This window comes from Schistocerca gregaria, chromosome 2 (assembly GCF_023897955.1).
Source record: "Schistocerca gregaria isolate iqSchGreg1 chromosome 2, iqSchGreg1.2, whole genome shotgun sequence".
In the NCBI taxonomy this organism is placed as follows: Eukaryota; Metazoa; Arthropoda; class Insecta; order Orthoptera; family Acrididae; genus Schistocerca; species Schistocerca gregaria.
This window is the reverse complement of record NC_064921.1, coordinates 797914980-797940298: the sequence shown is the minus strand read 5'-3', so window position 1 is coordinate 797940298 and position 25319 is coordinate 797914980. Positions and strand designations below refer to the sequence as shown.

The following is a 25319-nucleotide window of genomic DNA, read 5'->3' as shown; positions in this document are numbered from 1 at the left end:
ACAGCCAAGTGTAATTTAGGAACCGGTCATTGTGAGGCTGAAGCAGATGTCGGAAATGTGGAATGTAAAGTTTCTTATTTGTCAATGGGCCAAACACCACTGACATCACAGCCATTAACATGGAAATGTAAGGAAGAGACCACCAACCATACATTAGGAAGTTATCATTTGAGAATGAACAAGTAATACTGAGTCAACACCTCACGGGAGCTCAATAAATTTTATTGAGAGTAATAATGTTCAGTTAGCTTATTATATCTGAATGAAGGTTTATTTTAGAAGATGCATAAAATTTCAGAATGACTGGCCAGCATTTACTTCACACAGCAAATTCCTGAACTGCCAATGAGATATACGAAAGTAGAGAAAACTACCTAGTATCCATTTAAAATTACTTGATAGTTGGTATCTGTGATTGCCACTGCAGTATGGCCACATCAGTTGCCGGGTATCCCTCAGTTGTAGGTAACACACAAACATGGCAAGTCACTTCACAAATGTTGTTAACATGTAATGAGGGGCAATGTTGGACGTGACGACCACAAGGTATGTCAGAAATGCAAGATACACTGTCAAAAGCTGGTTTTAAGTGACTTATGACTGAATAGCAGCAGGAGATGAATTTTGTAGCCCTGAATTTAAATTCTCATCCAAAGCTAACCACAACCTTGTGATGTGTAATGTAGCCAAGAAAGTGATGGTCAACAATCTGTGGCAAAGCTAACATCACAATCACTCTGTTCATGGCAATTAAAGCTAACCTCTATGGGCAAACTCAAGACAGAAAATGTTCACTTTCAATGCTAAAAGCTACTGTAACTTCATGCTTATCATTGGTTACCAGAAACTATCCTCTCACTGGCTACACAAAGCTGCCATGTTACCAGATGATGAGCAGTCTTTGCTGGCACTTAGTTGCAGATTATAGATGACACAGGCAAATTTCAGATGAAAAAAGAATGATAGGTAGAACAATAAGAGCAAATAAAAAAGTCAATACAAAGATCAAGCGATGTGGCAAAGAAATAGAAATTAAAAAGAAATTACATTTAAACCAATTAATTGAATAAAAGTGAAAATCAAACTCTTTAACTCTTTTGATTAGATTTAGAAATAAAAAAAAATCACAACATTTGATGAGGTTCAAACCTATGACCTTCCAAATACTCTAACTATTACACTAAAGTAGAATGCTGACTGAACTTGTTATAGTTTTGGCTTCACCCAGTTGCAATGATGAATTGCAGCCTTCAAAAACTGGCTTTCCACAATGTCGTGCAAAGCTTATCTAATGTAAGCTGATCTCTGTGATTATAATAACCACATTCGTGATGCTGAACTGCATTTTATGCAGAAGTATCCAGTAATGTTTAGTTAGTGCTGTGTATGAAACATAAGTATTTCATTAGCATCATTATGTGTGTGTGCTGTTTGTGGTGTGGTTATCACATATGATGAAATACGAAATAAAAGTGTCAGATACATGACTCGTGATGCAAATACATTACGAAAGAATGCCACACAAGGAACTGAAATTGAAATGACCAATTGTTGTCGCAGTTTGGCAATGATGAACAGTTCAAGTAGAATGTTCAGCACTCTGATTGGAGGAAACTAACTCCAATGCATGAAGTGTCAATTTTAATCAAGGAGTAGTTTGTTTCTCAGGGAGGACAGAGAGGTACTCTTGGGAAGCTTGAAAAAGAGGGATAGGTCAGTCCGAGACTAGTTGAAAGGATGGGAGAGATGAAGACGAAGGGGAAGGTGTCAGAGAGAGTAGGAGGTCTAAGTACTGTGCCAGTTTCTATCAAAGATGACAGAAGTACAGAGTGAGAAGTAAAGATCAATTACGAGAAAAAGAAGTAACTACTAGTCATCATCATCATCATCTTGGACAGTTTCCAGCCTCTGGCTGAGACTGTTTGGAACATACGCCTCTCCGTCACCTACTGTCTTGCCACCATCTTTCCATCTTCACCTTGGTCCAGTCTTCTCCTTTCTTCTGGATGCATTTCTCCACCCCTTTCAGCCATCTGTCTCTCTGTGTTCCTCTTGGTCTCTTTCCTTCCAGTTTCACCTCATGTATCCTCCTGGGTATCCTCCTCCATTTGCTTAACATGCCCATACCATCTAAGCCTTGATTTCTCCATCTCCTCCTGTAATGGTTCCACGTTCATTAACTCTCTGATCCTATCAGTTCTTAATCTGTTTATCTTTGTCACTCCAATACTGTCCCTCAATAATTTCATCTCACTAGCTTGTACTTTGCTTTTCTCTGTTCCTTTCATAACCTAGGTTTTGGAAGCATATGCCAGGATCAGGTCATAGTATGACTGGTATATAACATTTTTACATCCTTGCTCCATATTGGGCTTCTGACACTCTTCCAAAATGCCTCTGCTTTTCTCCCCCACTCATTTACTTCTCTGTCGTTTTATCCATCTTCCTATATCAGGCTTCCTAGGTACTTGAAACTCTCCACTCTCCTCAATCTTTCCCCACCAATTGTTATTCCAGTTGTTCCTTCCTCCTTCGTTCTTGTTGTGATAATCATCTCAATCTTACTTATACTAAATTTCATCCCATGTTCTTGTACTGTTCATTCCCATATGTCTAACTGATCTTGTACTTCCTCCTCCTTATTTCCCCAAATCATCAGAACATATGCAAACACCACAGCTTTCATCTTTCCTTCGCCAATGACATGTGCTACTGTACTCATTATATCATCCATCACTACAATGAAGAGTAATGGTGAAAGTGCACTTCCCTGCCTCAAGCCATTCTTCTATTAAATCCAAGCTGATCTCTCTCCTTCTACTTCCACACAGCTCACATTTCCTTGGTACATTTCCCTTATCCTCCAACTAATCTGTTTTGCTACTCCTCTGTTTTCCAGGGCTTTCCACACTGTGCTTATACATGCACTATCATATGCTTTTTCAATGTCCAGGAAGGTCATTAGTAGATCTATTCCATATTCATAGTGCTGTTCCTGCAGTGTCTTGCAGCAAAAATTAGATCTACCGTGGACCTTCCTGTTCTGAAGCCATGTTGCTCTTCTCTCATCTCTCCTTCTAATTTTGCCCGAATTTGTGCTTCCAAAATTTTCTCAAAAATCTTTGCACAATGACTCATCAATGTTACTCCCGGATAGTTCTTGCACTCTTTTCTATTTCCATTCTTAAGATTGGGATAATTATTCCCTTCTTCCAGTCTTCTGGGATCATCTCGTGGCTCCACACAATTTTCAATTCTTGATATAGCCACTGTATCCCCACCTCTCCCGCTGCTCTCACTATCTCTACACTTAGCTCATCCAGACCTGGTGACTTCCCTCCCTTCATCTTGCCCAATGTCTCTTCCATATAGCCCTATGTAAGGTCTTTTTCTATTTGCTACTCCTCCTCTTTTTCCCCCTTGGCTTGTTCCTCATCATCCAGGTCTCCATTCAGGTTTAAGAGTTCTTCAAAATACTCATTTCACGTATTCTTTACATCCTCCTTATTCTCTACATCTTGGCCAATTTTTTTCACCATTCGGGCATAATATGTCCTTTAGTAACAACTAGTATACTTAGTAAATTAGTGCCACTTGTGGTGAGGTATGTGCAACTTCCAGAAGCTCAGGAGGAAAAAATATGAAAAGTGAAGACAATCTTACAGAACATGCCAAAGAAAGGTAATGGAGTTCTTTCCATGTTCCCCAGATTTAACAATACTGTACAACCAAGCACACAAAGTAACATAAAGGATATTATGTGCTGGCAGTTTCAGGGTAAACTGAAATAGTTTCCACAGCAATGAGGCTAAACCAGCAGTTCACTATTATCGGACAATCTAGATACTGGCTGTTGTCATGCAAAGTGACTGTTAGTTCTATCAAAAAGAATACTCTTCTGAGTAAACTAAAGTTACAGGGAGACAGAATGGCTGAACAGTATTCACTTCCACAAGAAAAAAGTCCAAGTACTTGTGACAGATACATTTAAAAGTAGGAAAAAAAATTACCAAACTTTCGCAGTAACCTGCTGCCCACAGAAGACACAAGTTGGGCCACTATGGAAAGCACAGTGTGCACTGGCATTCAAATGGCGTGCCCAAAGCTACCCGAGGTGGCTGCCAAGGGCAGCACTGTCACCAACTGCAGCCACTTGGACTGCTGTGTGTACACAACATGAAGCAGTGATACAAGATGGAGACAGTATCTTCAAAAGGCTATACATGGGGCTTTGGGCTCTAAGTCGTCTATGTATTTGAGACTTGTAATTACCTTCACTGAGCTATTGTTGTTGTCGTCACTTTGTGACTCTGCCTTCACTGTACTGTTTACGCCACTGCATGACCCAATAAATTTGTATTTCTTTTTATGTCCATGTGTTTCCTTGTGTTCATAGTTATAGCACAAGTGGTGACAGGCAAGGGTCAAACTTTTGTGTGTTTCAAATTCTGTGGATTTCTGCCATTTTGCTCTTCCACTGAGGCTTGACTCAAGTAACTTCTGTAACAACAGCAGGTGCATATGCCCATGTTGGAACACTTGTTAGCCTCACTGATGCAGGCTCCACTGCCAGTTGTTCATCTGCCACCATTCCCACTCTGCAATGAATCCATGGAACACTTACAATAAGTGGCTTCGTCAATGTTTTGCAGCTTTCCAAATGATTCAAAAGGAGGTCCAAAAGGTCATGTCTTATCATGGACACCCTCACATGTATCACAACTGTGTCAGTTAATTCCTCTAAATAACCATTGTTTTTTTCTTTTAATGATATGTGTAGTTTGCTGTCCACCTATAATCACAAGTGTACAAATTACTCTGTATGTTAAATTCTACCAATGTCATAAACAGCCACAGCAGTCATATTGCAACTGGGCATCTAAGCTTCATGGCCTGTCATAGGTGTCAGTTTGTCATGGCTAAGTATCAGGAGTCATATGCAGGTGCCAGATACGTGATCATTCATTCAGATCCAGATTAGGAGACGTGTCAATGTGCCCTTCAGCTTGAGGACCCTACGCTGGAGGAGGTTTTGAATATTACAGTCATTCGACATCTCCTGTGCCGTGGGCCACCAACTAGCATGTTTGAGTGACATCACCATTGTTGACAGTGTGCAATGCCAGATCACAGAGCCAAGTGCATTGGGGGGACAGCTGCTAGCCAAAGAACCAACATGCCAACCGGCCCAATGCGGACAAACATCTCATCGGCAGCAGGAACAGTGAATGCCACATAATTCATGCCCCTCTTGTTTCAAACAGCATGAGCAGGTGGCCTGCTCCAAGGGCTGTACCTCTTGCCACAAATGTGAAGAAAAAGGTCACACATCAGTGATATTTAAATCTTTATCCACCCATGAAAAATTGTAGGACTCAATGGCCATCAACTTCATACCATTTTATCACTGTGTTCACCTTTGCCATCAGGTCAGAACATTAACTGAATTGTGGATGATGGTTCAGCCATTAGTACTACAAGTTGACAGGGGGGTTACCATGTCCTCTCTCAACTCTCATACATATACCAGTCTAGGGTCCCCACCATTGTCACACAGTTTACTGTCAATTCTAAGGTACAACAAACAGCAGATTCCTATTCATGGTAAATTTACACAATCTATAACTCAGTTGCCCATAAGATTAAATAGTTGGTGGTCAGTTATGTGAGTACTGAAAATTTGTTTGGGTTAGATGCCTTTACTGCTTTTGGTTTTTCCTACCATGAATGTGGTGCATGTGGTGTCAGATCAAGTGCCATATCACAAACTGGGTTCTTTGTAGTCTGACTTTCCTTATCTGTTTGCTCCAGCATTAGGCTGTGCAAATAACTTCACAGTACACATGGGAATCGAACCCGGGCCCTTAGGATTGACAGTCTGCCATGCTGGCCACTCAGCTACCGGGCGCGGACAGTGTATTAGTGATCATAAAGAAGTTAACTGATCGGGTTTGGTGCTGTGGTGACCTCAAGGACAACAATGCATATTTGGTCATCAACACTTACCCCATACCTTGAGTGGGGGAATTGCCCACAGAGATGGCTGGAGGCCAATTCTTTCCAAAAATTGACTTGGCCGAAGGCTAGCTTCTGAGTCCATTGTATGAGGCACCAAAACAGTTGCTTGTGGTTAATATGGCTTTATGTCTTTTTCAATATCAATCACTAATGTTTAGGGTTGCTTGTACACCTTCCATCTTTCAACATTTTTTAGGACAGATTATGTTGGTTGTCCTTTGCATTAACTGTCTTGATGACACCATCATGACAGATGCTAACACAGAGGATCATCTACATTACTTCTGTTTTCCAAGCTGTGAGCCTCAAATATAATCTCACTAATTCTCTCTTTGCCAGCATTCTGTTGTTTATTTGGGTCATGAAATTTCCTGGCAGGGTGTGTGTCCCACAATATAACATCTCACCACCATTACAGCTTTGCCCCATGATGTATTTTCACTTATGACACGTGCAATTTCGGTGAGTGCATGTTCATTCAGTTCATAGGCCCACTTATAGAGGCCACCTGGGTCTGCCCCCCCGGTATGCTCTGGTGAGCCGCCAAGGAAACAGCATTATTAAAACAATCAAAAATGAGTGTTCAGCCTATTCTTTACACTATTACTGTTGTCCAATCAATGTGTTCAGTGCTACACACAACCTGTATCTTACATAATGCTCTATAAAGTACTTTGTTCCATAAATAGTGTTTGTTTTAGTTGTAAAGTGGGTTACGGATGGAAAAGACCCACCGTGGTTTAACAGCGCAATTCGGAGAATGCTCAGGAAGCAAAGACAGTTGCACTCACGGTACAAGAAAGATCGGGAGAATGAGGACAGGCAAAAGTTATTAGAGATTCATGCTGCTGTGAAAAGAGTAATATGCGAAGCATACAACCACTATCACCATCATACTTTAACAAAAGATCTTGCTGAAAACCCAAGGAAATTCTGGTCTTACGTAAAATCAGTAAGCGGGTCAAAGGCTTCCATCCAGTCACTCACTGATCAGTCTGGCCTGGCAACAGAAGCCAAAATTTTAAATTTAGCATTTGAGAAATCTTTCAAGCAGGAGGATCGTACAAACATACTGCTGTTTGAGACTCGTACAGATTCCTGTATGGAGGACATAGTGATAGACATCCCTGGGGTTGTGAAGCAGCTGAATGGGTTGAAAATAAATAAATCGTCAGGTCCTGATGGGATTCCAATTCGGATTTACGGAGAGTACTCTACTGCATTGGCTCCTTACTTAGCTTGCATTTATTGCGAATGTCTTGCCCAATGCAAAGTCCCGAGTGACTGCAACAAAGTGCAGGTGACGACTGTATATAAGAAGGGTAGAGGGATGGATCCTCAAAATTACATACCAATATCCTTAACATCGGTTTGTTGCAGGATTCTCGAACATATTCTCATTTCGAATATAATGAATTTTCTTGAGACAGAGAAGTTGCTGTCCATGCATCAGCAAGGCTTGCTCCTGTGAAACGCAACTTGCCCTTTTTTCACATGATATTTTGCGAACCATGGATGAAGGGTATCAGACGCATGCCATATTCCTTGACTTCCAGAGAGTGTTTGACTCGGTGCCCCAGTGCAGACTCCTAACTAAGGTACGAGCATATGGGATTGGTTCCCAAATATGTGAGGGCTCAAAGACTTCTTAAGTAATACAACCCAGTACATTGTCCTCAATGGTGAGTGTTCATCGGAGGTGAGGGTATCATGTGGAGTGCCCCAACGAAGTGTGGTAGGTCCACTCTTGTTTTCTATCTACATAAATGATCTTTTGGATAGGGTGGATAGCAATGTGTGGCTGTTTGCTGATGATGCTGTGGTGTATGGGAAGGTGTCGTCATTAGGTGACTGTAGGAGGATACAAGATGACTTGGAGAGGATTTGTGATTGGTGTAAAGAATGACAGCTAACTCTAAATATAGATGAATGTAAATTAATGCAAATGAATATTAAAAGAATCCCGTAATGTTTGAATACTCTATTAGTAGTGTAGCGCTTGACACAGTCACGTCGTTTAAATATTTGGGCGTAACATTGCAGAGTGATGTGAAGTCGGACAAGCATGTAATGGATGTTGTGGGGAAGGCAGATAGTCATCTTCGATTTATTGGTAGAATTTAGGGAAGATGTGGTTCATCAGTGAAGGAGACTGCTTATAAAACACTAATACAACCTATTCTTGAGTACTGCTTGAACATTTGGGATCCCTATCAGGTCGAATTGAGGGAGGACATAGAAGCAATTCAGAGGTCAGTTGCTAGATTTGTTACTGGTAGGTTTGATCATCATGCGAGTGTTACAGAAATGCTTCAGGAACTCAGGTGGGAGTCTCTGGAGGAAATGAGGCATTCTTTTCGTGAATCGCTACTGAGGAAATTTACAGAACCAGCATTTGAGGCTGACTGCAGTACAATTTTACTGCCGTAAACTTATATTTCGCAGAAAGACCACAAAGATAAGATAAGACAGATTAGGGCTTCTACAGAGGCATATAGGCAGTCATTTTTCCCTCGTTCTGTTTGGGAGTGGAACAGGGAGAGAAGATGCTAGTTGTGGTACGAGGTACCCTCCGCCACGCACCATATGGTAGGTTGCAGAGTATGTAGATGTAACAAACTTGGAAACAAGGATGGGATCAAGTTTGTCATAGTAAGAACAAACATGAGGTATAGAGCAACATGTAAGGTACAGGTTGTGCGTTGCACTGAGCACATTGACTGGACAACAGCATGAAGAATAGGCCAAGCACTCATTTGCGATTACTTCAAAAATGCTGTTTTTCATAAGTAAAAATACATCTCCCCCCCCCCCCCCCCCCCCTTGTCTAATCTTCATGAACTTCAGGCATTCCTCAACAACATGGTGCACTATTGTAAGTTTATTCCCAGAGTGGCAATTATTGCCTACCCACTGCATCTATTACTGCAGAAATGTTCTCCTTTTGTTTGATCTGTAGCTTATGAGCATGCTTTTGTACAGCTTAATGATAGCCTTCACTCTGTGTCATGTTTTACAATATTCTATAGGGAGCTGGCCATGCTGCCACAGAGGATCACCTACATTACTTCTGTTCTAGCCTCAAATGTAATTTCACTAATGGATGCGTCCAAGTACAGGATGGAAGTGGTCCTGGCCCAACACCATTCAGATGGCTCCGAACAGCCTATTACCTTTGCACCAAACACAACACTCAACTAGCTAAGCAACTTTATTCTCAGGTGGAAAGAGATGTTCCTGCTATTGTCTAGGCCTTAAAAAATCCAGTCATACTGTAAAATTTCATTTAACTACTGACCATAAGCCTTTGGTTTCCCTGTTTAGCCCATCATTGTCCTTGCCAGAGAAAGCCACTAGTCATCTTCAGCACTGGGTTCTGTTCTTGTCCCAGTACAATTACAACATTCATTTTTGTCCCAAGTTGCAACATACAAATGAGGATGTTCTGTACTGGCTCCCAATGGGCCTTGACGCCTCATTTGACAAGAAGTAACTGCTGGGTTCTCACCTGGATATCGAGGAGAGGAATATGGCAGATGTCTTCTCCATCACCAGTTCTCCTGTTGCCTCTGCTGTGGCAACAGATTGGATGCTATGGTGCAAGTTGTGCACATGGTACAACAGAGGTGGCCAGACTGTCGTTGGGCTGGGCATTGGACCCACTCTGCAATTATTACACATTGTGTCAGTACCTCTCACTCTTGTCGGTGGAAGGATTCATTCCCTGTGTGGTGGTTATGGTGGCTATGTGGCAGGAGGTCCTTCTGGGCCACTGGGGGATCTCTTGCATAAGAAAGAAGATGGACACAGAGGCCAAAAGTCTGCTGAGTTCCTGCACAGCTATCAGCAATTGATGCTGCTCAACCTCTTGCTGCCAAATAGGTGTCCCCCAGCGGCACCAATTTCATTGACATCTGTGCTCAGCATACCAGGCTGGGTCTGGGGTTTCACGTAGTGTCCTCACGGGATTCCAGTCATTGTCCATAGCCAGCACAATCACCACATCTTCATGGTTCACACTGAAGATCGTCTCATGGCATATCACCAGAGCCAGTTGTGTCCCAGAATTGGTGTGGGTCCCTCTCCTCAGGCTGTGGGTTTCCATCTCATTCTTCATCAGCCCTGGCCACTCCGGACAGGCCTGACCATGTCCACCTTCCCCAGCAATGGGTGATGAGTTTGCTACCTGCGATGAGTGCCAAAACCTCCCACTGCGCTGAGGATATGCTGCTGTCAGCAGGGACAGTATTTGGTTCCCTCCCCAGAGCCTCTCCTCTCCAGACCACCATTATCTCTTGTTGTGGAATGTGACGTCCAGAGGGCTCCTGCCCCCTATTTCTGGTCCTGTCCACTAGTCGCCCCTGGGTCCATGGGTGATGGGAGTGCCCTCATCCCAACCACTTTTTTCCATACACACTGATAGAGGTGGACTGGGAATTTTCACACATTTGACTGCCACCCCCAACATTGCCACAGACACCATGATATTCTTTGCAGAAACAGCATCACAGACTGTGGCACCTGGTCACTCACCTAGCAAGGAAGGAGGAGTGTTGTAACCTGGCATTTACTAGACCTACCATTCACAGCAGACACATGTGGGGCCACTACGGCAAGCATAGTGTATGCTGACATCCAAATGGCCTGCTGCCATGGACAGCACCATCACCAACTGCAGTCACCTGGATAGCCACACACAAACAACAAGAAGCCAGCAACACAAGATGGAGACAGCATCTTCATAAAGCTATACACAGGCCTCCGGGATCTCAGTTGCTGCGTGTTCAAGACTCGTAACTACCTTCACTGAGTTCTTATTGTTGTCACTTCATGACTCTGCCTTCATTGTATTCTTGTTGATGTCACTTCATGACCCAATAAATTTGTATTTCTTCTATGTCTGTGTGTTTCTTTGTGTTCCTAATCAGATCAACTTTCAGAGTTGTTAGTTCCTATTTCAAGGAGGAAAGAGGAATACACTGGAGAAGTTTGGAAAAGAGGGTAAGTCACTCAGGTCCCAAGTTGACCTGACCCACCTTCAGGGAGGAACAACGTGACAAACAGGAAGAGAGAGATGTCAGAGAGAGTAGGAGGTTAAATATTGTATACTGGTAAGCACACTTCCACCTTCAGTCCAAAGATATTATATGGTTAGAGGAAAAGAACAGAAATAGAATTCAAATAAAAAGTGCAATTAAAAACTAGGAGGAAATAGAGACACAGAAAACTTCTTGAAATGCATTTTCCTGCTTTTGGTACCCTGTGTAGTTTGCTGAATAAATGTCCTTTTGGAGAATAGTTTTAACTTTTGGGCAAAGTTCTCCTTCTGAAGTAGAAAATACACACACATCCCTAAGGACTTTGTCTGAAAGCTTAAATATTTTAGCAGTCTTTTTCAGTATGCCTGTCTGCAACTCAAGGCCTTAGTCCTAATGGAAATTCTTTCACAATAAAAATGCCTTGAATCTTATCCCAAAAATGATGACAACAGAGATGTTATGTAAAACTGACAAAAAATTCAATTCCCTTCCTTCCTCAATTCAGACTTGTGAGTAAGTCTTTTATTATGATTTTTTTATATTTTTTAAATATGTACTTTCTTCCTTTTCCCTCTTCTGCTCCCCTGTAAAGTACTTTTAGATTTGAAAATTCATGCGTCAACAGTTTCTTTTGCTTTTGTTGTTATTCTGCCTACAATTCTAAGCTTTGCTGACAATGATCTCTCTGATTTATATTTTGACGTTAATTGCACAGGAAACTTTTACATTACCTGGAGTGGTATATCATAATCAAGTTCAAATTTTTGAACTTTTTCCTCCCAAGGTAGAAATTTCTTAGTTTCATGGTCAACAAAATAATTAAAAACAGTTCCTTGTGATGGAAATTTCACCGTCTTAAATTCATTTGCCCACCATTTTGAAAATTCCACGCGGTAATCTATCAACTGTTCAGAAACAAGCAGACAAAAATGATAGACACAGTTACGAAGAAGTTATAAAGCATATATTAATACAAATTAAATCATCATTTAACTCACCTGATCTTGGCAAATTGCAGCACCAAAAGCCCAGACACAAGCAAAGACAAAATATATCTCATACCATTCCTTTGGACAGTCATTTGGCAGATTTGCAGGTATTATGAGACAGTCTAATAGGTGGCACAGCATTTGTATATGTGAAATTTCAGCTATGGGAGTTACTTTCTTAAATCGCGTTCTCAGAGCTTCAAGGCATGAAGGAATGTACTTGTCAAATAAGACAATGAGATTTGATCTCTCAGCTTGGTGTTCTCTAGTCTCCACCCAACTGGTGACGTACCTAAATAAATGAATATTTAAAAAAGTTATCATACCTGTAACCAAATTAATAAGCATTACTACTTAATTGATAAAGGATACATATAGAGTGTGTATAGTAACAAATACAACAATAAGGAAGAAACGTCCATAAATTATGAAACTGAGCAAATGATTACAAGGCAAACATATTCCCTTCCGCACTGTGGAAGAAATGGATGAAATACAGACCTCAGGAGGGAATAAAGGGACTAGAATTATGAGAGAGAGAAAGAACTGGGAGGGGGGGGGGGGGGGGGGGAAGCATATTTATTATCTGGTTAAAGTAAACTGCTTCATATCTGCACAAGTATGACCTCTTCACAATTTAAGTACATATACTTTGCCAGTGGTCCTCCTAGGTAAGCTGCACTTGCACAACTGTGAGTATTGATGCAGATTTCAGTCATACTGTAAATTATTCCTGAAGAAACATACTTGGCCAAACACAAGCTTCATACTTAGAGTATATGGAAATATTACTACTTTCTTGAAACACACATATGCACACAACATCTTACACCAATCCATCTATTAGATTGATCACAAAATAATGTTGTTCTGTCCAGTTTTATCTTTAGCTTTCTTTTCCTGTATGCTAAAGCCATTGCATCCTTACAGCTACACATTATTCTAAAGCACATTTCTAATCTTTGACATGGTCATCCTCAGGGTCTAAAACTGTCCAGCTATTTTACACGTTTTTAAAGAGTTGACCTCCATTCACTCATAGACTCATTCAATATAAGTCTGTGAAAAACATGAATGCTACACTTGTTACGCTGAGCAAAGTTCCTCAATGTTTCATGCTGAATACTGCTTTGTCTTCTCTCACAAGTCACACTTCTAAACAGATTGGATTTCCTTCTGGTTTTTCTTCTGAGTGGTACATTCTTGTGTCAAATAAGATATTTAACAACACCATACAGCTTGGTCTTCCTTTGCTTCTTCTCACACATCAAAATAAATATGAGAAGTAATGGGCACAAATGATGGTAAAATCCTTCCCCTTACCAAATATTCATGTTATCTTTTCAGCATTTTCATCCAGTGTTTCAGTCTCCTTTCCACACGCCACCCCTGATGCCAATTACAGTGATGTTCCTGTATAAGTCCAATACATGTGCAGTAGGAGTGCTTTTCAAGCTTTGTGCTTAACAAGCCTATTACAGGGCTTTACAAGTCCAACCAGATGCTGTTCTTCATCTACACTCTTTGAAGTACACAACAGGACTGTGAGACTCAGTGTAAATCAAAAATTGTTTGCCCATTCCCCACTCACATTTCTAATGACACAGTCACACTCATTACCATTGGCTCTCTCCCAATCTGATGCAGCAACTCTACAGCAAGCATTGAAAACAAGAATCAAGAATTTTATTCACCATAGATCATTTTACAATGATATTGGTTTTGTCATACAGGATGTAATAGTACATACATAAAATAAAATAATCTAGTGTCAGGACATTATAGAATACATTTTAAGCATGGTAGTGTACCAAATTACACCAGTATAGCTTCTAAAAGTTATTGCAATAAGCTATACTATAATCTAATATAATATAGTAGTGTATGGTATATTGTATACACTATGTAATTACACATGATTAACCATAGCACACAATAATATGTTTAAGATTAACCATAGCACACAATAATATGTTTAACTACAGACAACTTTTAAATGGTAAAATCCTAATCATCAGGGATCTCACAGAATTCTTTAATGTCATAGAATAGATGATCTGACAACCAGCTGTACCACTTAATTTTTTAAAAATTTATATCCGTAGACTGAACATGAATTGGCAGTTTATTCAACATTTTGAGTGGGTTTACTTAGTGAGAATTTCCTGTTCTTGCTAATCTGTGGCATGGTATGTCTAAATTACCCTTAGCCCTGGTGTTGTGCTCATACGTTTCTCCTCTGGCATAAATTCTGAAATATTGTTTTTAATATAGAGTACAGACACATAGATATATAAACTTATAATTGTGAGTATTCTGAGTCTGGAAAAAAGAGGACGGCAGTGCTCCCTTAGATTTCCACATAACATCAGGCATGATATGGCAAGAAGCCCAGCTCAAGGTGAGGAAAATGAGTACGTGTTTGGAAATAGCACAAAATGTGAAATCTATCCCATCATTGGTTTGTTCTGCTTACTGTCCTATATATATATATATATTAGTGCTTCAATCCATAAGGTAGCAAGAACTTCTTTACTAAGCTCCAGGCTTCGAAGATCATGGCAAATGTCTTCTAAGGGCTCAATACAGGCCCACTGGCTCCAAGCTGCTGTCTTTCCTACATTCAAGTCAAACTTTAATTGCACATACAAAAATTCATTTTTCTTTGATCTAAATATATCATACATATTTGTATCTCTCTCTCTCTCTCTCTCTCTCTCTCCCTCCCCCCCCCCCCCTCTCTCTCTCTCTCTCACACACACACACACACACACACACACAAACAAACACACACATGCCCACTGTCATCTCGGAGCACTAAGGTCTGACAGCTTCTACTGCATCTGGTGTTGAGCATCAATCATTGCTGTGGTGGGTAGTGGGGGTGTGGATGAGATACTGGCCAGGGAAGGGGGAGGAACAGAGATTAGTGAAGGCTGGGGCTTGGAGGCATCACAGAAATTAAGGATATGTTGCAGGGAGAGTTCCCACCTGCACAATTCAGAAAAGAAGAAACTAGATAGCACAGGCAGTGAAGCACTCACTGAAGACAAGCTCATCAGGTTACACAGCATTCTCAGCAACTGAGTGATTCAGTTATCTCTTGGCTACAGTTTGGTGGTGGCCATTCAGGTGGAGAAACAGCTCATTAGTGGTCAGGCCCATGTAAAATTCACAACACTGGTTGCAGCTAAGTTGGTAGATCATATGACTGCTTTCACAGGTGGCCCTGCCTCCAACGGGATAGGAGATGCCTCTGATAGGGCTGGCATAGGTGATAGTGGGAGGATGTATGGGACAGGTCTTGCATATAGGTGTACAGCATGGTTATGAGTCATGGGGCAATGGGTTCGGAGCAAGGATGGAATGGGAGCAGATAAGGATATTGTGCAGGATGGATGCACAGCAGAATACCGCTGTAGGAGGGGTGAGATATTTCTCATTTCAGAAAGATAGTTGAAAAGCAACAATCTCTGTGCCCGACTTCAGTGACTACTTCACAGCCTTTGCCATCTAGATTCTTCCCTCCAACACAAGCTTTTTCTGGAATGCACAGATGGAAAATCTCTCTGCAACATATTCCTCAGTCCCAAACCCCTCTGACCTCAACCTCCACTAGTCCCTGTCCTCCAGCTGCCTATATACTTCCCTGCTCCTACTCTAGACTTACATAAGCTTCCTATCCCACCAGCACACCTGCATAGTCCTTTCCCCCTTTTATATGCCTCTCATCTCACAACTACTCACATTAGATGCAGTAGCAGCTAGGCTTTAGCATCACGAGATGACGCTGGCCCTGAGTGTGTGTGTGTGTGTGTGTGTGTGTGTGTGTGTGTGTGTGTGTGTGTGTGTGTGTGTGTATGAGAGAGAGAGAGAGAGAGAGAGAGAGAGAGAGAGAGAGAGATTTGCATATCTCAAGTGAATGTGCATTTTGTTTTGTCTACATCTGATCATCTGATGAAAGACTTTGTTCAATAGTTAATACTACCTAGCAGTCCTTTTTTTATGTATCTGCTAGTCAGTGCCTCCAATATGTGATGGATAACAGTCCATCCTTTTCATATTGTTATGCCTTTGAATACAACCTTAAGTCTCAGGAGGTAAGCAGTGTCAGAATTCCACAGGAAAATATTTTTATTTCATTAAAGTACAGAAAGAGGAATCAGTCTCAAAATTTACTGTAATGAGTAGCTATGCCATAATACATAAATGTATACATATGTTTGACTGGGAGAGAGTAGTAACTGCATTGTTGTAGATACTACAGAACCCGTACTGATATGAAGAAATGGATCAAATTTTTGGTACTGAACAGCAAAGTCTTCAGTGCTCAGTTAGTTAGTCACATGTTCCATAGATCATTTAAATGATCTATTTTTTTCAAATTGATGTGGAACAAGTCAGTTTACAAGATACATACACATGAATAGCGGTAATATTAATGAACATATTATTTTTAGTCCTACTCATGCAACTACAATTAAATATTTTTAACTGGTTACCAGTTTTTAAGAAAAATTCATCAATGGCATAGCTGTCAAATAGAAATGATTTTACATTAGATTTAAAACTAGCTTCACTTCCTATCAGACATTTATGATAAATTTCATTGTTCTTGTTGTGGTCTTTAGTCCTCAGAATGGTTTGATGCAGCTCTCCATGATACTCTATCCTATGCAAGCTTTTTCACATCCCACTACTTACAACAACCTACATCCCTCTGAAACTGCTTAGTGTATTCATCTCTTGGTCTCCCTCTATGATTTTTACCCTCCACGTTGCCCTCCAATGCTAAATTTGTGATCCCTTCATGCCTTAGAACACGTCCTACCAACTGGTCCCTTCTTCTTGTCAAGTTGTGCCACAAACTCCTCTCCTCCCCAATTCTGTTCAATACCTCCTCATTAGTTATGTGATCTACCCATCTAATCTTCAGCATTCTTCTGTAGCACCACATTTCGAAAGCTTATATTCTCTTCTTGTCCAAACTATTTATTGTCCATGTTTCACTTCCATACATGGCTACACTCCATACAAATACTTTCAGGTACGACTTCCTGACACTTAAATCTATACTCAATGCTAACAAATTTCTCTTCTTCAGATACACTTTGCTTACCATTGCCAGTCTACATTTTATATCCTCTCTAGCTTGACCATCATGAGTGAGTTAATTTGCTCCCCAAAAGCAAAACTCCTTTACTACTTTAAGTGTCTCATTTCCTAATCTCTTTCCCTCAGCATCGCCCAACTTAGTTCGACTACATTCCATTATCCTCGTTTTGCTTTTCTTGATGTTCATCTTATATCATCCTTTCAAGACACTGCCAATTCCTTTCAACTGCTCTTCCAAGTCTTTTGCTGTCTTTGACAGAATTACAATGTAATCGGCAAACCACAAAGTTTTTATTTCTACTCCATGGATTTTAATACCTACTCCAATTTTTTCTTTTGTTTCCTTTACTGCTTGCCCAATATACAGATTAAATAACATCGGGGAGAGGCTACAACCATGTCTCACTTCCTTCCCAACCACTGCTTCCCTTTCATGCCCCTCGACTCTTATAACTGCCATCTGTTTTCTGTACAAATTGTAAATAGTCTTTCGCTCCCTGTATTTTACCCCTGCCACCTTTAGAATTTCAAAGAGAGTAATCCAGTCAACACTGTCAAAAGCTTTCTCTAAGTCTACAAATGCTAGAAATGTAGGTTTGCCTTTCCTTAATCTTTCTTCTAAGATAAGTCGTAAGGTCAGTATTGCTTCACGTGTTCCAATATTTCTATGTAATCCAAACTGATTTTCCCCGAGGTCAGCTTCTGCCAGTTTTTCCATTTGTCTGTAAAGAATTTGCATTAGTATTTTGCAGCTGTGACTTATTAAACTGATAGTTCAGTAATTTTCACATCTGTCAACACCTGCCTTCTTTGGGTTTGAAATTATTATATTCTTCTTGAAGTCTGGGGGTATTTCACCTGCCTCATACATCTTGCCCACCAGATGGTAGAGTTTTGTCAGGACTGGCTCTCCCAAGGCCGTCAGTAATTATAATGGAATGTTGTCTACTCCCAGGGCCTTGTTTCGATTCAGGTCTTTCAGTGCTCTGTCAAACTCTTCACGCAGTATCGTATCTCCCATTTCATCTTCATCTACATCCTCTTCCAGTTCCATAATATTGTCCTCAAGTACATCGCCCTTGTATAGACCCTCTATATACTCCTTCCACCTTTCTGCTTTCCCTTCTTTGCTTAGAACTGGGTTTCCATATCATCTCTTGATATTCATACAAGTGGTTCTCTTTTCTCCAAAGGTCTCTTTAATTTTTCTGTAGGCAGTGTCTATCTTACCCCCAATGATATGTGCCTCTACATCCTTACATTTGTCGTCTAGCCATCCCTGCTTAGCCATTTTGCACTTCCTTCATCAATTAAATTCAATATTTCTTCTGTGACCCAAGGATTTCTAATAGCCCTCGTCTTTCTACCTACTTGATCCTCTGCTGCCTTCACTACTTCATCTCTCAGAGCTACCCATTCTTCTTCTACTATATTTCTTTCCCCCATTCCTGTCAATTGTTCCCTTATGCTCTCTCTGAAACTCTGTACAACCTCTGGTTCTTTCAGTTTATCCAGGTCCCATCTCCTTAAATTCCCACCTTTTTGCAGTTTCGTCAGTTTTAATCTACAGTTCATAACCAATAGATTGTGGTCAGAGTCCACATCTGCCCCTGGATATGTCTTACAATTTAAAACCTGGTTCCTAAATCTCTGTCTTACCATTATATAATCTAATTGATACCTTCTAGTATCTCCAGGATTATTCCATGTATACAACCTTCTTTTATGGTTCTTGAACCAAGTGTTAACTATGATTAAGTTATTCTCTGTGCAAAATTCTACCAGGCGGCTTCCTCTTTCATTTCTTACCCCCAATCCATATTCACCTACTATGCTTCCTTCTCTCCCTTTTCCTACTCTCGAATTCCAGTCACCCATGACTATTAAATTTTCGTTTCCCTTCACTATCTGAATAATTTCTTTTATCTCATCATACATTTCATCAATTTCTTCCTTTTCTGCAGAGCTAGTTGGCATATAAACTTGTACTACTGTAGTAGGCGTGGGCTTTGTGTCTATCTTGGCCACAATAATGCATTCACTATGCTGTTTGTAGTAGCTTACCTACACTCCTATTTTTTTAATTCATTACTAAACCTACTCCAGCATTACCCCTATTTGATTTTGTATTTGTAACCCTGTATTCACCTGACCAAAAGTCTTGTTCCTCCTGCACTGAACTTCACTAATTCCCACTATATCTAACCTTAACCTATCCATTTCCCTTTTTAAATTTTATAACCTACCTGCCCCATTAAGGGATCTGACATTCCACACTCCGATCCGTAGAACGCCAGTTTTCTTTCTCCTGATAACGACATCCTCTTGAGTAGTCCCTGCCCGGAGATCCAAATGGGGGACTATTTTACCTCCGAAATATTTTACCCAAGAGGATGCCATCATCATTTAACCATACAGTAAAGCTGCATGCCCTTGGAAAAAATTACAACTGCAGTTTCCCCTTGCTTTCAGCCGTTAGCAGTACCAGCACAGCAAGGCCGTTTTGGTTAGTGATGCAAGGCCAGATCCGTCAATCAACCAGACTGTTGCCCCTGCAACTACCGAAAAGGCTGCTGCCCCTCTTCAGGAACCACACATTTGTCTGACCTCTCAACAGATACCACTCCGTTGTGGTTACACCTATGGCACGACCATCTGTATCACTGAGGCACGCAAGCCTCCCCACCAACAGCAAGGTCCATGGTTCATGAGGGATAAATTTCATTAGCACATATATATATTGTGATGGTGCAGTTAAAGCACATAGCTCCTTGAAGAGGTACCTACAGGACATCCGAGCATGAACACCACAGAGTATTCTTACCACTTGCTTTTGTACAATGAATACTTTCTTTCTAAGTAATGGGTAAACCCAGAAAATTGAGTTACCCCAGAAAATTATGCTGTATGACATTACTGAACTAAATATGTAAAACATGTAAGGAAATTAATATGTTTATTTCGAAGATCAGTAACTGTATGAAGTGCAAAATTAGGCAAACTTAACTGTTTGAGAAGTTCAATAATATACTTCTTCCAGTTCAAGTTTACACCCAAATGTTTTACAATTTAATGAGAGTCAATTTGCAAATACACTTAGTAATTCTTTGAAAAATATCATCTGCCAATTCTTCCATTGATTTCTCTCTAATGAGACTTACACTTTTACTTGTTGAATTTTAAGCAGAAGGTCATTCACATACAGGGTGTACATAAAGCCCGGGAACACTTTCAATTATTTACTGTACAAGAACCAAAAATTGTCTGGATTTCATACTATTGTCATTTTGAAGCGAAACCCTAAAGCCCCCGTGAGAGCATAGTTTGGTCATTTTCCAACAGTCATCGCTATTCGCAAACATGTCTGTGCTACAGAAGGTGATAGCTGTTTCACAAAATGGCATCCACCATCACCAGATCTCACTTGGTGTTACTTTCTTCTGTGGAAATTACTCAAAGTAACTCCACTCATATCTTTTCACACCTTGCAAACCAAGAATACATCAATATAGAAGTCCTCCAAGGATGTGTGCTGGGCCCAATCCTCTTTTTAATAAACATCAACGATTTTCCACAAAGTGTCAAACATGGTGAATCAGTACTGTTTGCTGATCATAATAACATTTTAATCAAAGCTGAGTCACCAAGTGTACTCAATGGAAAAACCGAGGAAACACTTAAGCATGTATGCCAGTGGACAGAGGCTAATAAATTAACCTTAAATATATTAAAAAAAAATAGTATTAGTTTCCACTTAAACAAAAACCCGAACAGTACCAAGTTAGTAGTTAATGACGAGCACATGGAATGTGTACCATCAAGAAAATTTTTCGGCATGCATGTCGAGTCTCAACTAAATTGGACCGAGCACACCGTGGTACCTGGAAAGCGAATATCTTCAGCATGCTATGCACTTAGGATAATAAATTCAGTGTGTAGTAGCTTGTGTACTAGAACTGCATATTTTGTGTATGTCCACTCTATAATTAGTTATATATATCCTTCTGGGGATCAACAGAGCAGAACAGACAAACAATATTCAAGTTGCAAAAAAGGGCCGAACAAATCATAACTAAAAGTAGCGATAGATCCCATTGCACAGAGTTATGCAAATCTTTGAGTATAGTGACAGTTCTGTGTGAGTACACTTTGCAGACAGTAATATACATAAAAAAAACACATTGAGCAGTTCCTGAGAAACAGTTCTATACATGTACATGAAACCAGACACAGACAACACTTCCACATCTATAGGAAAAACAAATCAAAAACTCAATATAGCATGTATAATAATGGGATTAAATTGCACAACAACCTTCCACAAGGGATCAAAGACATAAAAAAAAATAAAAAATAAAAGGGGACCTCCGTCCATATCAAACCTACTAACCACCAGCAATACCTCCACTTCAACAGTTGCCACCCATTCCATACCAAGAAGTTCCTTCCGTACAGCCTAGCCACCCGTGGTCATCACATCTGCAGTGATGAGCAGTCCCTCTCGAAATATACTGAGGGTCTTACTGAAGCCTTCACTGACTGTAATTATCCTCCCATCCCTGTACAAAAACAAATCTCCTGTGCCTCATCCTTCCAGTCACCCACCACCTCCTAAAGTCCCACAGTCCGGCCACAGAGGAGCATTCCCCTCATAACTCAGTACTATACAGTACTGGAGCAACTGAATTACATTCTCTGCCAGGGCTTCGATTACCTCTCGTCGTGCCCTGAAGTGAGAAATGTCCTACCCACTATCCTTCCCACCCCTCCTACCGTGGTATTCCGCCGTCCACCAAACCTACACAATTTACTCGTCCATCCTTACACAACCTGTGCTCCTAGTTCCTTACCTCATGACTCATATCCCTGTAATAGACCTAGATGCAAGACCTGTCCCATACATACTCCTACCACCACATACTCCAGTCTGGTCACTACCATCACCTATCCCATCAAAGGCAGGGCTACCTGTGAAACCAGTCATGTGATTTACAAGCTAAGCTGCAACCACTGTGCTGCATTCTATGTAGGCATGACAACCAACAGCCTAATGTCCACATGAACAGTCACCGACAAACTGTGGCCAAAAAACAAGTGGACCGCCCTGTTGCTGAACACGCTGCCAAACATGATATCCCTCATCTCAATGACTGCTTCACAGCCTGTCCCATATGGATCCTTCCCACCAACACCAGCTTTTCTGATTTGTGCCGGTGGGAACTTTTCCTGGAATACATCCTATGTTCCTATAACCCTCCTGGTCTCAACCTTTGTTAGTCACTATCCTCAGCCACACAGCCCTCTCCCTGTTCCCATTCCAGCACTACACAGCCATCATTTCACCACCACACCAGGTCTTTTAATTTCTTTTTAGTTCTCTCCTCTCCACTACTTACCCCCTTCCGCCTCCACACCTTCTCTCCTGTCCTCCGTCTAAACTGCAACACTTCACTGTCTGCCACTCCCACCATACTATCCCTCCCCGTCCCCGCCCCAGCCTCCTCCTGACCCCCACCCAGTTGCCACTCCCATCACGCACTGGTGCTGCTGCTCGCTGTGTGGTTTCAGCTCTCTGAGATTGCAGACATGTGTGCTAGTTGTGTTTGGGGGAGTGTGTGTGTGTGTGTGTGTGTGTGTGTGTGTGTGTGTGTGTGCGTGTGTGTGTGTGTGTGTGTGTGTGTCTACTGCTGACAAAGGCCTTAATGGCTGAAAGCTATAATTGTGTGAATCTTTTTGTTGTGCCTATTACGACTCAGCATCTCCGCAATATAGTGAGTAGCAACTTTCCTTCTCTGGTATTATTACTTGGAATGATGTAAATATATAATAATAAGTAAAAATTATCAACTGTGATATTAAGTGGCTTAAAATGTATCTTCATGTTACAATATTCATGAATTTCAACTGTGATAATTATAAATTTGTGAACCTATTGTATGTACTGTATATTGTATATACCATACAATCCTTATTGCCTACGGATGGATAAATAAATAAGAAAGATCTGGTGTATGTACCACCTCTACTACATGATGTAGCAGAGCTCCAGGAGAGAATACACAAAGCAACTGCCACCGTCAATGATGCCATGCTGGGACGGGTATGGCAAGAATTTGATTACCATATTGACGTATGCTGGGTCACTCTTGGTTCACATATTGAATGTTTGTAAAAAAAAAAAAAAAAAAAAAAAAAAAAAAAAAAAAAAAAAAAAAAAAAAAAAAACTTTCAGAGTTTCTCTTCAAAATGCAATATGTATGACATCTGTACAATGTTTAAATCTTGTGCAATAAATAACTGAAAATGTTCCTGGAACTAATGCACACCCTGTATATAAGGAATAGGAGTAGACCCAAAAATGAATCCTTTTGAACATCCTTTGTGATTTTCACCAGCTCACTAAAATTTTCTGCCGTTTCAACATTGAATTACTCAGCACCACTTTTTGCATTCTGTTTGTTAAATATGATTCAAATCAGCTGTGTGTAAAGCTATGAGTCCGTAAGACTTAAGTTTTTAAAAGAGACTGTAATGATCTACAAAACCAAAAGCCTTGAAAAGATCAAAAAAATACCAACTGGTGACATACTACAGTACTATTTAAGGCTTGTTCTATTTGATGAGTGAATTTATACACAGCATTTATTATCTGCCATTTAGCAGCACACACACTACTTGTGTATGTGTTATAATATATATCGAAAAACAAAGATTCTGTAACTTACCAAATGAAAGCGTTGGTACGTCAATAGAAACAATAACAAACACAAACACACACACAAATTTCAAGCTTTCGCAACCCACGGTTGCTTCATCAGGAAAGAGGGAAGGAGAGGGAAAGACGAAAGGATGTGGGCTTTAAGGGAGAGGGTAAGGAGTCATTCCAATCCCGGGAGTGGAAAGACTTACCCTAGGGGGAAAAAAGGACAGGTATACACTCGCACACACACACATATCCATCCACACATATACAGACACAAGCAGACGTTTGTAACGGCAAAGAGTTTGGGCAGAGATGTCAGTCGAGGCGGAAGTACAGAGGCAAAGATGTTGTTGAATGACAGGTGAGGTATGAGCAGCGGTAACTTGAAATTAGCGGAGGTTGAGGCCGGGTGGGTAACGGGAAGAGAGGATATACTGAAGGGCAAGTTCCCATCTCCAGAGTTCTGATAGGTTGGTGTTAGTGGGAATTATCCAGATAACCCAGACGGTGAAACACTCTGCCAAGATGTGCTGACCGTGCACCAAGGCATGTTTAGCCACAGGGTGATCCTCATTACCAACAAACATTGTCTGCCTGTGTCCATTCATGCGAATGGACAGTTTGTTGCTGGTCATTCCCACACAGAAAGCTTCACAGTGTAGGCAGGTGTGTTGGTAAATCATGTGGGTGCTTTCATGCGTGGCTCTGCCTTTGATCGTGTACACCTTCCGGGATACAGGATTGGAGTAGGTGGTGGTGGGAGGGTGCATGGGACAGGTTTTACACCGGGGGCACTTACAAGGGTAGGAGCCAGAGGGTAGGGAAGGTAGTTTGGGGATTTCATAGGGATGAACCAAGAGGTTACGAAGGTTAGGTGGATGGCGGAAAGACACTCTTGGTGGAGTGGGAAAGATTTCATGAAGGATGGATCTCATTCCAGAGATATATATATTCATACTTTTAGTGACAAGAAAAACAGACTCACGGGTTCCATCCAAGGTCCTGAGGATTTAGATACAATATTCCTGCTCGAGATACTGTGGCAGGTGTGGCAGTTCGTAAACTGGATATTTCAAAAAGCAGGCGCATCACAGGTGTTAGAGCAATTCGCTCATTACTAGCAAGTGTCAAAATTTTATTGTCATCCATTACTGTGTTTAAAGACTCAATCCACATAGGGTCAATGTCTCCATCAAGAACAATCCATTTTGGTCCATCACCAGATAAATTGGCCTGATCTCGCATGAGGGCTGAAAGAAGGCCTGTAACAAGATAATAAATGGCAAAATCTTTCATTTCCATAAGCTTAAATACTGTTAGACCACAGCACGTGGTAACACACTGAACAAAAATGTGTGCCACATCTTAATATTGGACTGCTCTGCCAGACTATCAATGAGAAGGATATAACTTGCTTTTTGAACACAGTTGTACTCAGCAAACAGCCTTGGCTCA

At 40.9% G+C, this 25319-nt stretch overlaps 1 protein-coding gene across 1 annotated transcript in view; it reads right to left on the bottom strand.

The window, feature by feature from the left end:
* LOC126335984 (dynein beta chain, ciliary-like) overlaps positions 1–25319 on the bottom strand; it is a 782187-nt gene that overhangs the window by 115747 nt on the left and 641121 nt on the right. The window contains exons 41-43 of the mRNA XM_049999461.1: positions 24850–25126; positions 12056–12338; positions 11789–11962 (exon numbers count right to left, since the gene is read on the bottom strand). Of these exons, the coding sequence (XP_049855418.1) occupies positions 11789–11962; positions 12056–12338; positions 24850–25126 (734 nt within the window). The remainder of the gene's footprint in view (positions 1–11788; positions 11963–12055; positions 12339–24849; positions 25127–25319) is intronic.